The sequence below is a fragment of the Protobothrops mucrosquamatus genome, unplaced genomic scaffold, assembly GCF_001527695.2.
Source record: "Protobothrops mucrosquamatus isolate PMUCROS unplaced genomic scaffold, P.Mucros_1.0 scaffold108, whole genome shotgun sequence".
NCBI classification, from domain to species: Eukaryota; Metazoa; Chordata; class Lepidosauria; order Squamata; family Viperidae; genus Protobothrops; species Protobothrops mucrosquamatus.
In genome coordinates, this window is record NW_015386480.1 from 373667 (window position 1) to 388946 (window position 15280).

The 15280-nt window shown below is 46.1% G+C and overlaps 1 protein-coding gene across 1 annotated transcript in view; it reads right to left on the reverse strand.

Moving 5' to 3' along the window:
* The window catches only part of MSN (moesin), a 30672-nt gene extending 15752 nt beyond the window's left edge, over nucleotides 1-14920 (reverse strand). Inside the window, exons 1-5 of the mRNA XM_015812709.1 lie at nucleotides 14842-14920; nucleotides 2955-3050; nucleotides 1799-2073; nucleotides 1077-1160; nucleotides 474-620 (exon numbers count right to left, since the gene is read on the reverse strand). Of these exons, the coding sequence (XP_015668195.1) occupies nucleotides 474-620; nucleotides 1077-1160; nucleotides 1799-2073; nucleotides 2955-3050; nucleotides 14842-14904 (665 nt within the window). The 5' untranslated portion in view covers nucleotides 14905-14920. The remainder of the gene's footprint in view (nucleotides 1-473; nucleotides 621-1076; nucleotides 1161-1798; nucleotides 2074-2954; nucleotides 3051-14841) is intronic.
* Between the last annotated feature and the right edge of the window lie 360 nt (nucleotides 14921-15280).

Here is a 15280-nt window from a genome sequence, read left to right on the forward strand (position 1 = left end):
TGAACGATTCCAGTAAAAATCTGTTAGTAGATTCACAGAATTGTGTGACAACTAGAAACAGCTAATAAGAAACCAATGCCAGCACAGAGAGTCACTCTGGCTAAGACAGGGCTAGATAGAGTCAATAGAACAACCTATTATCAGTAACAATGCCAAAACCTCGTAAGATAAAAATGAAAAGAGAATTGCTTGCAGACAATATTCTGAAGAATGTAGCAGTATCTAGTTGATCAAAGGAGAAGGTGGCTGTCAACATCTGTGGAGAGTTGGTCAGATCCAGATGTGTCCTGCTCTTACAAACCCTTCCATCTCTCAATTACTCTCTGTCAGACAGACAGACAGACAGACAGACAGACAGACAGACAGACAGACAGACAGACAGACAGACAGACAGACAGACAGACAGACAGACAGACAGACAGACAGACAGACCATACACTCTATCGGAAGATTAAGGAGAATAGTTTTGTTACCGGTCGGTCTGTTCATAAATGTTGAGTCCAAGAGCATCTACTCCCAACCAGAGTTCTGAGCCTTTCTTGTTCTTAATACTGAAGTAGTTCACACCATACATCTCCAGATCTTGTGCAATTTTCAGGTATTCTAAGATGGCATCTTCTCTGAAAGGACCAAGAAAACAAAACTGATGTTAACTTTAAAAGCTATGCTTTGGTGGAGCATTCTCAAAAGCATCCTCTTTTTTGCAATGGTTGGCACTGCATCCAAGAGAGGGCACTGCCCATTTGATTGCAGCATTGTGACTTTTAGTGCATAGAGTTATCTGCTTTAGAGTAATAACCGACTAGATCAGCCATGACATGCAGACACAGACACTTTTATCAATCTTCCCATCTGTCTTAAGAGTAGATGGGTGTCCGTAGGCTGTGGTAAAAGAAAGTCAAGATGAGGTTTGCAACTATGTGGTTAAAGCTCCAACTCTTTTTATGTGCATCATTAGACTTTATTATACCTTGCAGATGCCCCTGCAAGTAGAATACCTTACAAGGGGACTTGTAAAAGTCATAAATAATACTCTTTTGAGCCATAAAAGGATCTTCTGTTCTTCCCAGCTGTACCTGAGCATCCCCCGATGTTCCTCATGCCACACCTGGATTCTTTCTTCCCACTGATCCTTGTTAAGTTTATGCTGTTCCAAAACTCTATAGAGCAAAGAAATGGAAGACATATTATGATGTATGGACAGTTCTGCAAAAACAAATTCTTTAGCCACATGAAGTTCAAACATGGCCATTTCTTAAAACAGTCTCCAAGGTTTCCACTTAGTGGAAGAGAAGTGATATGAAGGTGGGCTGCAAATGACACTGTAATGGTTTATGAACCCTCTCCATGGCTTGAATCTCTCTCTGTTGCTTTTAAAAATCTCATCTCTCAGGTCATTGCTTCCCAAGGGTTTCTCCTTCTCACATTGTTTCCCACTTTTTCAGAATGTCTCTTTCCCGACTCTTAAAGCAACACTAGTTTGAGATCTAAATGTCATTTTACTAAGGAAAAGAAATAAATGAAAAACACACACTAAAGGTATTTGGGCTGAATTCACACACTGTGCTCAGCACAACTTTATTTGTGTCTTAACACCACATGGGAATTCACTCAATTGTGATTTATTTAGCAAACCACAGTGGAGCGCAATGTGTGGCCCAACTGACTCCAAACAGAGAGGGCGAGGCTTATCCATCCTGGAGTAACGTCAAAAGTGTGCAACTGAAAAGTGGGATATACTAAAATAGTGGCTGTGCATTTGCAGGGGGGCCAGCAACTTCGCCAGATTTCGCTCTACCTTTGAGGGAGCAGTTTGTCAGTCGTCAGATAGCCGGGCTTATGAGCCTCCTTGCTGAAGTCCCCGTATTTGGACTGGACTGCATAAGAGGCCAGGAGAACCGCCGTCTCCGGGGGACAGTAGATGTCATCGTTCAAGATGGCCTCCTTCACTTGGAGGAAGAACAGGCGCTGCGTAATGTCTTGTATCAGCTCCTCTGCAACATCCTCTGGGTAGAATTTGGCCCGGAATTTGAAAAGCAACGGGCTCTCTTTGCGCACGTCCTGAGCGGTAACCTGCAGCACATTGTGGCAAAATCAGGATGAGAAAACACATCCAGAATCCTCTCAACTGAGAAGTCTTGGGACAGGCACTAAGCCGGAACGTTTGTGGAGGTTCTCCGTCCTCCAGGTCACAGTTGCCCCCAAAGTGCTTTTTCGAAAGGCAACTGGACTTTCTTTGTTTTCCTTGAAGACGTTTCGCTTCTCACCCAGGAAGCTTCTTCAGCTCTGACTGAATGGTGGATAAAGGAAGGGTTTATATTCCTTACAGTCATCTGGAATATAAGGAATATAAATCCTTCCATTCTCCAACATTCAATCAGAACTGAAGAAGCCTCTTGGGTGAGAAGCGAAACGTCTTCAAGGAAAAACAAAGAAAATCCAGTTGCCTTTTGAAAAAGCACCTTTGGGACAACTAAGCCAGAAAGCCCTTTAACTCCACTACCCATGAGCCCTAGTCATGGGGCCCACATTGGAGTGCCGGCCATAAATCCAAGGACAGTTTTTTAATCTATCCCACTGGGTTGACTAACCTAGTATTTCTAGCCCAGCCTTGCCCAACATAGCAGCCTTCCAACTTGCAGAATTCAGGAACGGCCACTTCTGAGAAGGTTGGGTGCTGAATGTTCCACATCTAGGAGGTGCTCAGATGGACAAAGCAGGAGACTGTCAATGCCACTTGCAACCGAGCAGCCTGCCAGGGGGAAGGAAAGCTAGGAAGGTGCTCCAGATTCAAATGCCTCAGAGAATACAGGAGCATCGCCTGGGACTCTCATTCAAAGATCAGAGCCCTGAAGAACAAAGACTGAAGGGTAAACCTGTTTCATCTCTGCCCAAGAAAGCAATCTCTCTTTTTTATGCAGAAGCAGAAAACAAAATGATAGACACCTCCATACCTTTTTATTTAATTTCAACCATGTGGAGAAGCCCTTGGTGTCCTGGTACTGGAGTCCAAAGAACCAAACTTCTCGCAGGCCGATTGTTTTCACAACCTGTTCATGAAAACCAGACATAAACACGTGAGCAAGAGGAAGGGGCTTATGGCTCACCCCACCCCTTCAAACGTTCATCATGGCACAGCTCCAAGAGGGCCAAATGGCATTCAGGAATACACACCAGCAGCAATGGGGGACTCCCTTCCTTCCGGGTTATTTTGCACGGAACAAGCTCTGTCCTAAATGCCCTCTATACAAACTGGGATTCAGCTGGGGCAGCCTGGGGAATGGCCACACTGTATGAAGAGAGCTGTCCTCTTTCCCCAGACAGGCATTGGCCAGGGAGGCCTCGTGGGAGCAGCAGCTGCACTGACCAGCCATGCCCAGAGAAGCTTCGAATCCAGAAGTCTCCCACACAGAGTTTGCCCTTTAACAGGAATCACTGCCAGACCAGCTGCTAAGTGTCTCATGCTGCCAGCCGGAGATTCTCAACAGCTATGACTGCAAGAAGAGGCTTTTTCTAGGAATAAGAAATCATAATTTGGAAAAAAAAATGGTAGGGAAAAATAGAACTATCTACAGGACATTCAACAGCTAAAGTTTAAAAAAAAAATCACCAGCTACCGATATTTCCTTAACTACGTAGATCTCACCTTTCTACTCAAATGCTGAATTTTCCTTACAAGTCCTAGCATATTTTTCTTTTTTAGATGCCGGATCCATTTTGGGAATGCTTCTCTTTTTTGGCTAAAATTCTAAAACCCGGAAGCAGAGTGGACGCTTGTGGCTCATTCTACCGTGGCCAAGAGTGCCCGCTGCATCAAAGGGGCAGAGCATTTCCCCACATGCACGCGCACGCACACACACACACACACCACTGCTGGGCTCCAGTAAGTTCACAGCAGCTGGGGGGCCTGCGCTGCAAACCAGCCAATCCTCCAGCCAGCTTCCCTCCCCCAGGCAACTCCACAGGGCTTTGCCCAGTGTGGCTGTGTCAGCACAGAAAGCCAAAAGCAGCCTTGCAGGGAAGGGGTAAAAGATGCATGGGTGAGGGTGGAGGTCAAAAAAGTGAAAATGGCAGAACTACTATAAAAAAGCATGCAGGAACATTGCTCTTTTCCAGTCCTCTGGCAGTTCCCCGGTGCTCCAGGATTTTTGAAAGATCTGGTATAATGGTTCGAGATGACATCTGCAAGCTCCTTTCGAACTCTGGGATGTGATCAGTCAGGTCCCAGTGATTTATATTCATCAAGACCAGACAGGTGTTCTCTTATCATTTTCTTATTTTAATGTCTTTTCCATTTTGGTAGGTTGAGCTATAGTTTCTTTTTGAGTGAAGACCATTGCAAGGAATGAGTTAAGGAGCTCTGCTTTCTCTCTAAGCCTGTTACTTCCTTGCCATCTTCACTTTTTAACTTTTTTAACTTTTTTCTTGTTATTTATAAGTTGAAAGAAACTTTTTTTTTATTATCTTTGACTTTTGTTGCAAGGTTTTGTTCATTCTGAGTCTTTGCTTTCCTAACTTCATCTTGCAGATTTGGGCTGTCTGCTGATATTCTGCCTTAATTATGTGTCCTTCTTTCCACTTTTTGTACTTTTTGTCTTTCACTTTATTAGAGAGATCTTTGAGCAACCATGCTGGTTTCTTCCTGGGTTTCTTGTTTTTCTTTTTCAATGGTATTGTGCTGGATTGGGCTTTTATAATCATATTTTTCAGAGTTTACCAAGCTTCTTGAGTTGTTTTCCCCTTTAGGATTTTCATCCAAGGAATCTTTCCAGAGTTCTCTCTGAGTTTGTTAAAATCAGCTCTTTTAAAATCTAAGACTCTGGTATGATTATGTTCTATTGCTTGTGTTTGCATTATATTGAATTCCAATATGTCAAGGTTCCTGCAGTTTCAATTACCTCTATCACTTTTTCTCTGTTCGTGAGAACAGTATGGCTGTCCCTCTAGTTTCCTCCTCTACCTTTGGACAACAAAGTTGTCAGCCAGGCTGGTCAGGAATCTATTCGATTTCTCACTTGGTGCAGAATTAGACTTCCAGTTGATATCAGGGTAATTAAAGTTTCTCATTACTATTGTAGTATGTTTCCTACATATGTTTGTTAATTGGTTAGCAAAAAGTATATCTATTTTTTCTGCTTGGTTGGGTGGCCTGTAGTCTACTCCTATAGCAATGTCATTCTTTTCTTCTTTTATATTGACCCATATGCATTCTAGGTTTTTGTCTTTGGTTTCATGCATTTCTGTAGAAATACAGTGGTCTTTTATATATAATGCAACTCTACCTCCTCTTTTATGGGGTCTGGTTTTTTTAACAGTGTGTATCCTTCTATCGGTATGTTGAGCCAGGCATTTTCTGAAAACATTCTCCCCAGTTTTTGTGAGGTGCAGCCCGTCCCTTGCCAAAAGCCTATCATGGAGGTAGTGCAGACCATGGTCCAGGAATCCCAAGTTCTCTTGGTGACACCAAACTTTAGCCAGTGATTCACTTCTAGAGTCCTTTGTTCTCTTACTGGATGTTGACCTTTGGTTGAAAGTACAGATGAAAAAACTACTTGTGCACCTAACTCCTTAACTTTCTTGCCTAGCTGCTCGTAATCACTCATATTGTTTTCAGGTTCATTTTTGTGTCATTGATCCCTATGTGCAATAGTAGAAAAGGGTAGTAATCTGTGGGTTTTATTATTTTGTTTATGTTCTCAGCCACATCTTTGATTTTTGTTCCAGGGCGGCAACATACCTCTCTAGATTGACTGTCTGGGCTACAGACAGCTAGTTCTGCTCCCTTGAGAACTGAAAGCACAGGCCTTGGATCCTGAAGGAAGATTTGTTCTTACATTCTGCTGTGCAAATTACCTGATTGCTGTCTAATGTGCAGCCAAGTCCTCAACTTTACTAGATTACAGGTGGCTTCATTCCCATGTTAAAGGCAACACAAAGTGCTGACCAAAATAAGAATGGTTTACACTTTTCCCACTGGTATCAAAGGGAAAAAAATAAAAAAGGAAAGACAATACAGAACTCTCTATAATCAAGAAATGCTAAAATGAGCACTGTAATGTAAGTCAACTCATACTATAAAATGTGGTCAAGGCACAATTTGAAAGCAATAAAATAACTGCCTTTAGAAATTAAACAGAATGGTTATTCTTCACTCTTTACACAGTTTTTACATTGTTGTTTTCAGGACAGAAATGCAATTTTTTTTATTTTTTTTTTTGCAAAGGACAATACAGCAACTTGGAACCATCCGGATGCTTCCTGAGCAATGGACAAACGCTTCCAGTCACCAACCAATCGCCATGCAGATTAGATGCAACACTGAAAGGAGATGATCCAGATGGTGCGGAAGGAGGTGGCTCACCATCTATTCACACAAAGAAGAAGGTATCTTGGCGAGGTGCTGAAAGGCCAACGGCTGCCAAAGTCAATCCAGAGGCCAGATAAGGAGCCAGCCAGCAGAAGCAGGACATGGCTTTTCCCAAGAACTGGCACATCAAGAACAGCAGAATTGAACCTCCTCTCCAGGAACCATCCAGGATACGGCTGTAGGGCAGAATGGAGGCAGCCTTCTCACCACAACCAAGTCCCCTCTGCCAACTTGGTGTCACCATTTCCTCGCAGGACATGTCAAAACCAGAAATTAACTGCGGGGATAACTCTCTGCGGGCACTGGATGGAGAACCGGGGAAGCGAGTAGGTGAGCAAGCGTACTACCCCGCCCATCACTGTCCCCCTCTGACAGCCCACTCATTCATCCACTCGCTCGCCCGGCTCTCCATCCGGTGCCCACAGCAAGTTATCCCTGCAGCGAATTTCCGGTATTGACATGTCCTGGGAAGAAATGGCAGCACTGTGTTGGCAGAGGGGACTTGGTGATGGTGAGAAGGCTGTCCCCAGCTGGCCGTGCCAAGCTAGCTGCATTGAGTTGTCATAAACTCACTGTAAGGCGCTCCACATGGAGCTGCTGTTAAGGGAGGGGGAAGCCCCAGCTGGGGCAAAGGGAGGGGCCCAAGTGTGCAAGACAGATAACTTGGGATGCCTACATGGCACCAATCCTGCTGAAGTTTTCTCTGGCAAATCAGACAATGTATATGCACTGAATGGCCTGGGATTCTGCTATGAGATTTCAGTCCCTTTCCTTCCCTCCTCCTCCCCATTTGCAAGGAGGTCCCTTTGGGCAGCAGGAAGGGGACAGAGGTCAACAGAGATAAAAGCCGTGTGTGATTCCCAGTGAGCTTTGGATTAACAGTCATTATTCTGGTTTGGCCACATTCTTGACCACCTTTTAATATCCTATTCGATTAGTGCTCTTGGAACAACAGACTATGCCTCCTGGCAAAATGGAGGTATCCAGGAATGTTTAGAATTCACAACTGGGAAAGGGGGAAAAGAAGAGATGGTACCAATGACATTTCTGAGGGCACATGAAACATACTGTCCCCTTTATTTGAATTGACTGGACTGGCAACTATAAGCTTCATATATACATATGCATATCACCAAAATATAAAGAAGCAGCCTTCGCCTCTGGCGTGTTCATTCCACTGGCAACCCCTAGTGAGTTAATACCTTTAAAGAAGAAATAGCCTTCTGCTCCAACCATCATGCATTAGCATATTAAAAGATCCAATTCAACATTTGAAATACATTGTCAATATCAAGTTGCAAAACAACTTGCAAAACAACTTGAGCCGCCCTGAGTCCGGTGAGGAGAAGGGCGGGGTACAAATTAAATTATTATTATTATTATTATTATTATTATAAAGAGGGATGTGGTGAGATTATTATTGCAAGAAAATGGAAAGGAGACTGCATTTTGACTGCTAAAAAGATGCACCTCTATCTTTAAAAGACTCCTTTCAATGGTTAACCTCGCACAACATTATTAAAACTTAGCTTAATATTATTAACTGCAAAGTTAAAAGCTGGGCCACAGCAAGACTTGGCATTGGAAGGGGATGAGAAGAGTCAGCCAAGCTGTTTTTGTTTCTCAACAGGGCAGGCTGGGCAAGCTGGAACTTTCAGTTGGGCAAAAAAAATAAAGTATGGAACAATTACTTTGATTTCCCATTGTGGCCAGGCTGAATGGGTTATTTCCTTTGCAAATCAACTTCCTCCTCTTGCAATTGTCCAGAGACAGTTGTTGAATTCCAGAGCTACGTTAGATGCTTTATCTACAGCCTGGAAAAAGGATCCCTGGTCCTTCCTCTGAAGATGCCTGAGGCCCAGCTCTCTTCACCCTCCTCTTCACCCTCCTGTCCAATCTCAGCGAGGTTCTGAAGGCAACCTGGCACTTCACAAGAGGGGGCTGGAGCAGCCAAGGTATTCCTAGTCCAGATCTCTCCTTTCTGGGAAATGCTCCACGCCAGTCTTTCTCAACGTGGCCTCCTTTAAGAGGTCTGGACTTCAAGCATGGCGGCTGGGGAATTTTGGGAGCTGACCACCCATTTTCAAATTGTCACGGTTAAGAAATACTGTTCCATGCAGTATTCTGGGCCAACCCAGAAAGGCATCCCAGGTTAGGCACTAGATCCAAAGAGCTCCTTGGGATCCAGGGTTCCAAGCAGGTACCCCACCAGGTGTCCAGCATCATAGCCTCCAACATGACTCCCTGGGATAACATGTAGGTGGCTCTTTTCCACTGAAGCTAAACAGGCTCTCTTAAGCCACAGCAGAGCTTGCAAGGGCTCTTTGTTTTCAGGCTGATGCATGAGCCAAATGAGGGGTGTTTAAAAAGTTAAGTATGTTTTTGGAGTCAGCCAAGCTTTCCTTGATGGCTCTGGGTATTCTTTTTCTTCTATTGCATGTATTGGTGGGGGGGGGGCACATTTTGAGCAACTTCTTTTGCAGGTCTTTGACCCCAGGGAGAAGGAGGCTTGAAGCTTGCAATGACCCTGCCCAGCTGTGAAAGCCTTTCTGAAGCCAGCTCTCATTCCCCCCTCACAGTTTTTCTTTTACTTTTAGTCATCCATTGCATTTATACCTGCTTTTCTACTAATACATTCACCACAGCTAATAATATGCAAAATAATATATAAAATATAAATAGCTATTTATAAGTATATTCATTTATAATATAAATATTTATATATATACTATATAGAAATGCACACCCACACAACAACTTGCAGGTCAAACAATAAAGGTAATATTGAAAACAAATGAGATACATGCAAGCACCAGATTAAAATTTACTGCAGAGAGGAAGCTCGACTTGAGCTCGACTTGAGAGAAACTTTACTTTTTATACATATTGAGGGGTTTCCTTTATAGAAGTGACACTTGGGTCAGGTCAGAAGCCCAAAGCAAAGAGGCAATCAAACATGAAAGCCTGAACAATATTCCACTGAAAGACAGGCAATTAAGGGCCCCAAGGAAACCCTCGGGGGCTTGCTAAGAGGGCTCTTGGCTCCTTTGCTGGCTCCTATTCAGGGCATGCCCGCCCGCCCGCCCGCCCGCCCACCTTCAGGCTCAGAGAATCAAAGAATCGCTGGGGTGAAAGGGACCTTGGAGATCTAGTCCAGCGATGGCGAACCTTTTAGAGACCAAGTGCCCAAACTGCAACCCAAAACCCACTTATGCATCGTCAGGTGCCGGGTGGGCGTGGCCCATTGGGTGGGCGTGGCTGCAGTGGTAACGGCAGACTGGGTGGGACTAAAAAGTTCAATCAATCAATTCCAACTTTGCAAGATCTTTTTTTCCCGCGAGAATTTGAAATTGATTGATTGAACCTTTTTTTTTTTTGCACACGGCGGCAGAGGCCTAAAGCGAAAAGGTTTTATAAAACCCAGCTGAAGGCCTAGGACTGGGGCGACAGCGCGCGTGCTCACAAAGAGGGCTCTGAGTGCCGCCTCTGGCACCCGTGCCATAGGTTCGCCACCACTGTTCTAGTCCAACACCTTGCTCAAGGCAGGAGACTTGAAAGTGGATTCTTTGCAAGACCCCAAACAGCAGATCACACAGATTCTTTGGGATCACAAGACTCTCAGCACATCAGCCAGTTTGCTTACTAATGAAGGAGAATATTTGTAGATCAGGGTTGAAATGAGGGGTTCTTGGTGCTCTCTGAGCTTCCTTGTTTTCTTGCAGATGTTTCATCATCCAAACTGGGTAACCTTATCAGTGCTACTGTAGTAAGGAGTGCTGTTTGCTGTCGGTTTATAGCCTAGAGTGTATTGCCTGTCTGGGTGGGTGGGTGGGTGCAGTCTTAGGGATTCTGTTCTGTCCCAGCCTACACGAGTACTGCTCACCCCCTTACTCACAAGGAAAACCCCTCTGAATTGAACAAGGCAGGACTTTGTAAGAAAAAAACCCTTTTATTTTGACACAGCTTTTATGGAACAAACTCCAGTCCGTTAGCTGTAGAAACGAACAAGATCAGCCTCAGTTCTCAGCTGGAATGCTCAAAGTTCGAGTCAAACACAGAGAAATCTGACAAACCTGGTTAAATGTCCAAGAATCCCGGGCAAGAAATCCAACAACAGAAGCATGAAGCTGTAGCATGAGCAGTTGCCTTTGGCAACCAGCACCTCCCACGCCTCTCCTCTTTATAGTCCAGCCAGGGCATGGCTTCTTAGTGACTCTTACTTTGCCTATGAAGCTGCCCCATGGCCCTCCATTGTCTTGCTGGCCTCTCCTCTCTGCGCATCTTGGACTGGCCCCAGCTGTTCCTCCTCGTTGCTTAGTTCAGGCCCCCAAAACAGCTGTGTCTCTGCCTGAGCGTGAGTAGATGGGCCGGGCTCCACGTCTGGCTCTGAGACTTCTTGCTCCTTAGAGCCTTCTGCAGACTCCGATGTGAATCCAGGCACCTCCTCCTCTTCATCCAATTTGGCTGCTGGATCCGCTGGCAGGCAAGGAATCACAACAGATTCTTTGGGTTGGGCTGTTTACTAATGGCTCTGTGGCACTTTCTTGATTGGGGTCTTGCTTACTTGATTGTTGATCTGAAGGTGACCTTGGAGTTTAATCTATGCTGATCTGAGTGTTGATTACTGGTGGAGAGGTGCTAGAGCGGGGGTCTTCAAACTTGGCCCTTTTATGACTTGTGGACTTCAACTCCCAGAATTCCTCAGCCAGGCATGCTGGCTGGGGAATTCTGGGAGTTGAAGTTCACAAGTCATAAAAGGGCCAAGTTTGAAGACCCCTGTGCTACAGTCTTTTTCTCTTTGGGGCTGGTTGATTGTGTATTTTGCAGAGTCTACAGATGTTATTAATGTCTATGTATCTATTGATGGCTGATTTGTCAGATGCTAAGCTTCTAAAAATTCCCTGGCATTTTTGGATTTGGCCTGGTCTAGGATAGTCACATTTTCCCAATGGAAACTATGATGTTAAATCTGTCTATAAGTTGTAAAATTAAATAATTTTCGTCATGCCTTGACTGCCAGTTGGTGTTTGTGGATGCGTTCTGCCAGTCTTCTGCCTGTTTGTCCTACATAGGGGTTGTTGCAGTTCTTACATTGTATGTTGTAAATGATTCCTGTTTTTTCTTCTCGGATTGCTGGGTCTTTGGGTTTACTTAGGATGTTTTGAAGGGTAAAGCCCTTATGTGCTACGCTGATTCCATGTGGTTTTGGACCAAAAGACCCATTATTTTCGGGAGATATCTTATTTTGCAGCCACCCACCCACTCCATCCCACTGTCTGGTTGCTTGGGACCACAATGGGGCAGGAGAGCGCACATCGCACCAGTGCTGCCGCCTCGAGTTGAGGCAAGGCAGGTGGGGGGATGGAGCTGCCCACATGCCCTGCACTCACTTACCTCAGGCCCCCTGCAGCCAGGCCACTCCCCATTTGGCGACCCCTCCTGCCCATTCAATGATCAGGGCTGCCCGCCCGTCTCTTCCCTTTCACTCCCCTCCCGAGCTCAACTGCCATGCTACAAAGGATGAGAGGGGGAGACTTGGTCCCCTTACCCAGTCCCCCTGAGCTGTCTTGGAGCCAGGGGGGAGTGACGGTCAAAGGCCTCCACTGTGCAACAGCCGCATCCACTGTGCAACAGCCGCATCCACTGCTGGAGGGGCTTTCTTTGGTTCCCTTTGCGGTTCTACCCACACAGCCACAGGAGAGTTATACCAGGTCTGGCAGCTGGAGTCATGACAGCACAGTCTTCGGAGCACCCCCACTGCCATCTCTGTGGCTGTGTGGGCAGAGCCGCAAAGGGAACCAAAGAAAGCCCCTCCAGTGGCAGACGTGGCTGTTGCGCAGCGGTGGCAGAGGCCTTTCACTATCACTCCCCCCTAGCTCTGAAATGGGGAGCAGGAGAGAAGGAGGCAGTGGCTGCCGCCGGCAGGTGCTCTGCGGGGTGAAGCAGGGGCGGCCGCAACTGAAGAAAGCCCCTCCAGCGGTGGATGCGGCTGTTGCACAGTGGCAGTGGAGGCCTTTCGCTGTCACTCCCCCCCAGCTCCAAAACTGTGGAGGGGGACCGAGCCTTCCCCACCCATCCTCCATTGCATGGCAGTCTGGCTCAGGAGGGGAGTGAAAGGGAAGTGGCGGGCGGGCAGTTGGGTCATTAAATGGGCAGGGAGAGGTCACCGAGCGAGGAGTGGCTGCCCCTCTGGAAGTTTATCCAATGGAACAGAAGTATACCAAGTGCCCAAAATGTAGTGATGTGACCACTGGAGCCAGGGGGGGCACACATCAGAACTTCAAATCCAGTACCTGTCATAACTTCAAATGGTCACTAAGTGGTCAATCGTAAATCGAGGACTACCTGTGTAGACACAGATACCACACCGACACACACCTATTACACTAATTTGGGTTCTTGCAGTGACACCCCTTACAAGCCATCAAGCGAATGACACAAGTGCATGACATCTCTGCACCAACTGACCTCCTGCTGCCTGTGTGCTCATGCCCCTCCCCTCCCCTCCCCTCCCCAGCTGCCTCTGCAGCCAAGAAGAAGCCGAGGCAGCAGAAGCTCCTCCAACCACACAGGCCTCGGAGCCTGAAAGGCAAAAGCCAACTGCTCAGACAAATGCAGGGGACCCCCAAGGAGAGCGCTGGGCGGCCACGGCTGGCTTTAAAAAGGACACAGAATCCTTGTTAGCTAGTGGAGTTTTGTTTAAAAGTCCCAATTCATCCCTTTTAGCAGGTACTTGCTAAAGATACTTGGATCCTACTGCATATTTGATTGATAATTTAACAAGCCCGTTGATTATCCTATAGCAGGGGTGTCAAAGTGGCAGCCCACACGCCAGATGCATCACGCAGAGGCCACGCCCACCCCAGCTCCACAAAGGCAAAAAATGTCACAATACATCACATGATGCTATTGAGCTTGACACCCGTGTTCTATAAAGAATTAGGAAAATTTGACCTGTTCACATTCATGTTTATGCTTCTGATTCTCCATGCATGCCACACATAGGTAAGATTTGGTCCAGTATGTTGTGAAAACCCCAGCATTGCCTTGATCTGCATTGTGAACTCTCCGTTACCTTAGATCAGAGCTCCCCAACCTTTCCAAGTTCGCGGCCTGGAGGGAAAGGGAGGAGCAGGGAAATGTGTGTACGCACGTGTGCACGCATACGCAAACGGGCGAGCACATGGTGGCGGCACTAGCACCCGTGAGCATGTACACGTGGGCCGCATGCACCTGCTGCAGTGCTGGGGCTGGTGCCCGCATGCATGCAATAGCGGACCATTAGTACCCATGCATATGTGCAAACAGACTGCTAGCGCCCACATGCATGCACAAATGGGGCCGGTAGCGCCCGCACAGTGGCAGTAGTGCAAGTGGGGGGGGGGTGCACGCAGCCATTCCCACGGCCCGGTGGCCCACAGATTGGAGACCCTGCCTTAGATCGTTCGTTCATTCTTTCATTCATTCAATTTCTATAATTGCCCAATCAATGATTCTGGGTGGCTTACAATTTTAAAAAATGTTACAATCAAAATATTAACATTTTAAAACAATAGCAACATCCAAAATAAGTATACATAGCAGCCCAGAGACTTGGCAATACAGCCAGAAAATGGGGCTCTTAATGCATTCAGTGGCTCCGGCTCAGCAATAGAGCCAGGTATATATTTGTTTGGGTAAAACATACTAACGGAACCCTGCTGTTGTGTTTTATTAACATGGATTTAGCATGTCACAAAATCATAGTATCCTAGACTTGGAACTGATCTTAGAGACCGAGCTCAGGGCCCATTCTGTGCTCGATCTCTGATCAATGAGCATCAAGCCTCTGTTTGAAGACTTCTAGCAAGGAGAACTGAGCAATTAATAGGGCAGCCGGTCTGCTGGCTCAGGATGCTCCTCCTGGCATCTAGCCTGAACCGCTTTTTCCTAATTGTAGCCCATTGGCCCTCCCCTCAGAGGCCACAGGGAATGAGTTCACTCCTCCTTCTACAGGGCAAGGCTTCCAACATTTGAAGACTAATAGCATCTCTCCTCTCAGTCTTCTCTCCTGTAGGCTAAACATGCTCAGAACCTTTAACCACAGAATTTGGTTTCTGGAGTCTCCACCATTTTGACAGTCTTTCCCTGCAATTTCTGCTCGCTGGTTCCGGTTCTGCCCATTGGGGTGATAGAGAATGAACCTACTCCCTTTTCTGCACAAGGAACCTTCAGATAGTTAAAGAATGCTTTTGCATCTCTGCTCAGTCATTCTTCTCTAGTCCTCCTAACTGTTCCTCATAGGACTTTATTTCCAGATTCATCACCTTAGAAACCTTCCTCTGGAGTCACTCAATTTGCTGTTATTCTTTGTGAACTGTGGTGCCAGAACGCGACACAGGACCCTCAAAGGGATCTGACCAGGGCAGATTTGAGCAGGACAATCCAAGAAGGTGTTCTAAATGATGCAGTTGAATCCTGGCCAGCCATCTCACCTGATCAAAGAGCTGCTTCCCTGTTGTATTGGGCTGAATGGCAAATTCCAGCTCAGCATCCATGGTGGTCACTCGCACACTAATCTGGAATTAGAAGGAAAAATCAATTAAAAATCCAGCACACCACACAAAACACAATCTCAGCTAAAAGACAATCCTTTAACTAAAAATGGGAGCACCACTATCAAAAGCCTACTGGAAATGTAGTTCAGGGTGACAACTAGGCAATTGGGATCCAGACATGCCACTGTTTATTTTCTCCAGGAGCCAGGCTGAGAGCGTCACACAACTGGGCACAGACAACGTTTCCAAGATGTTTGTCACATCTCTCAAAGGGCAGGACTTCATCTGTGTAAGCCTTCCATACTGATTAGGTGTGGGCTTTGGTTGAAAAATAGGGAGAAATTATGGAATCACAGTTACTAGGAAGTCTCTGTCA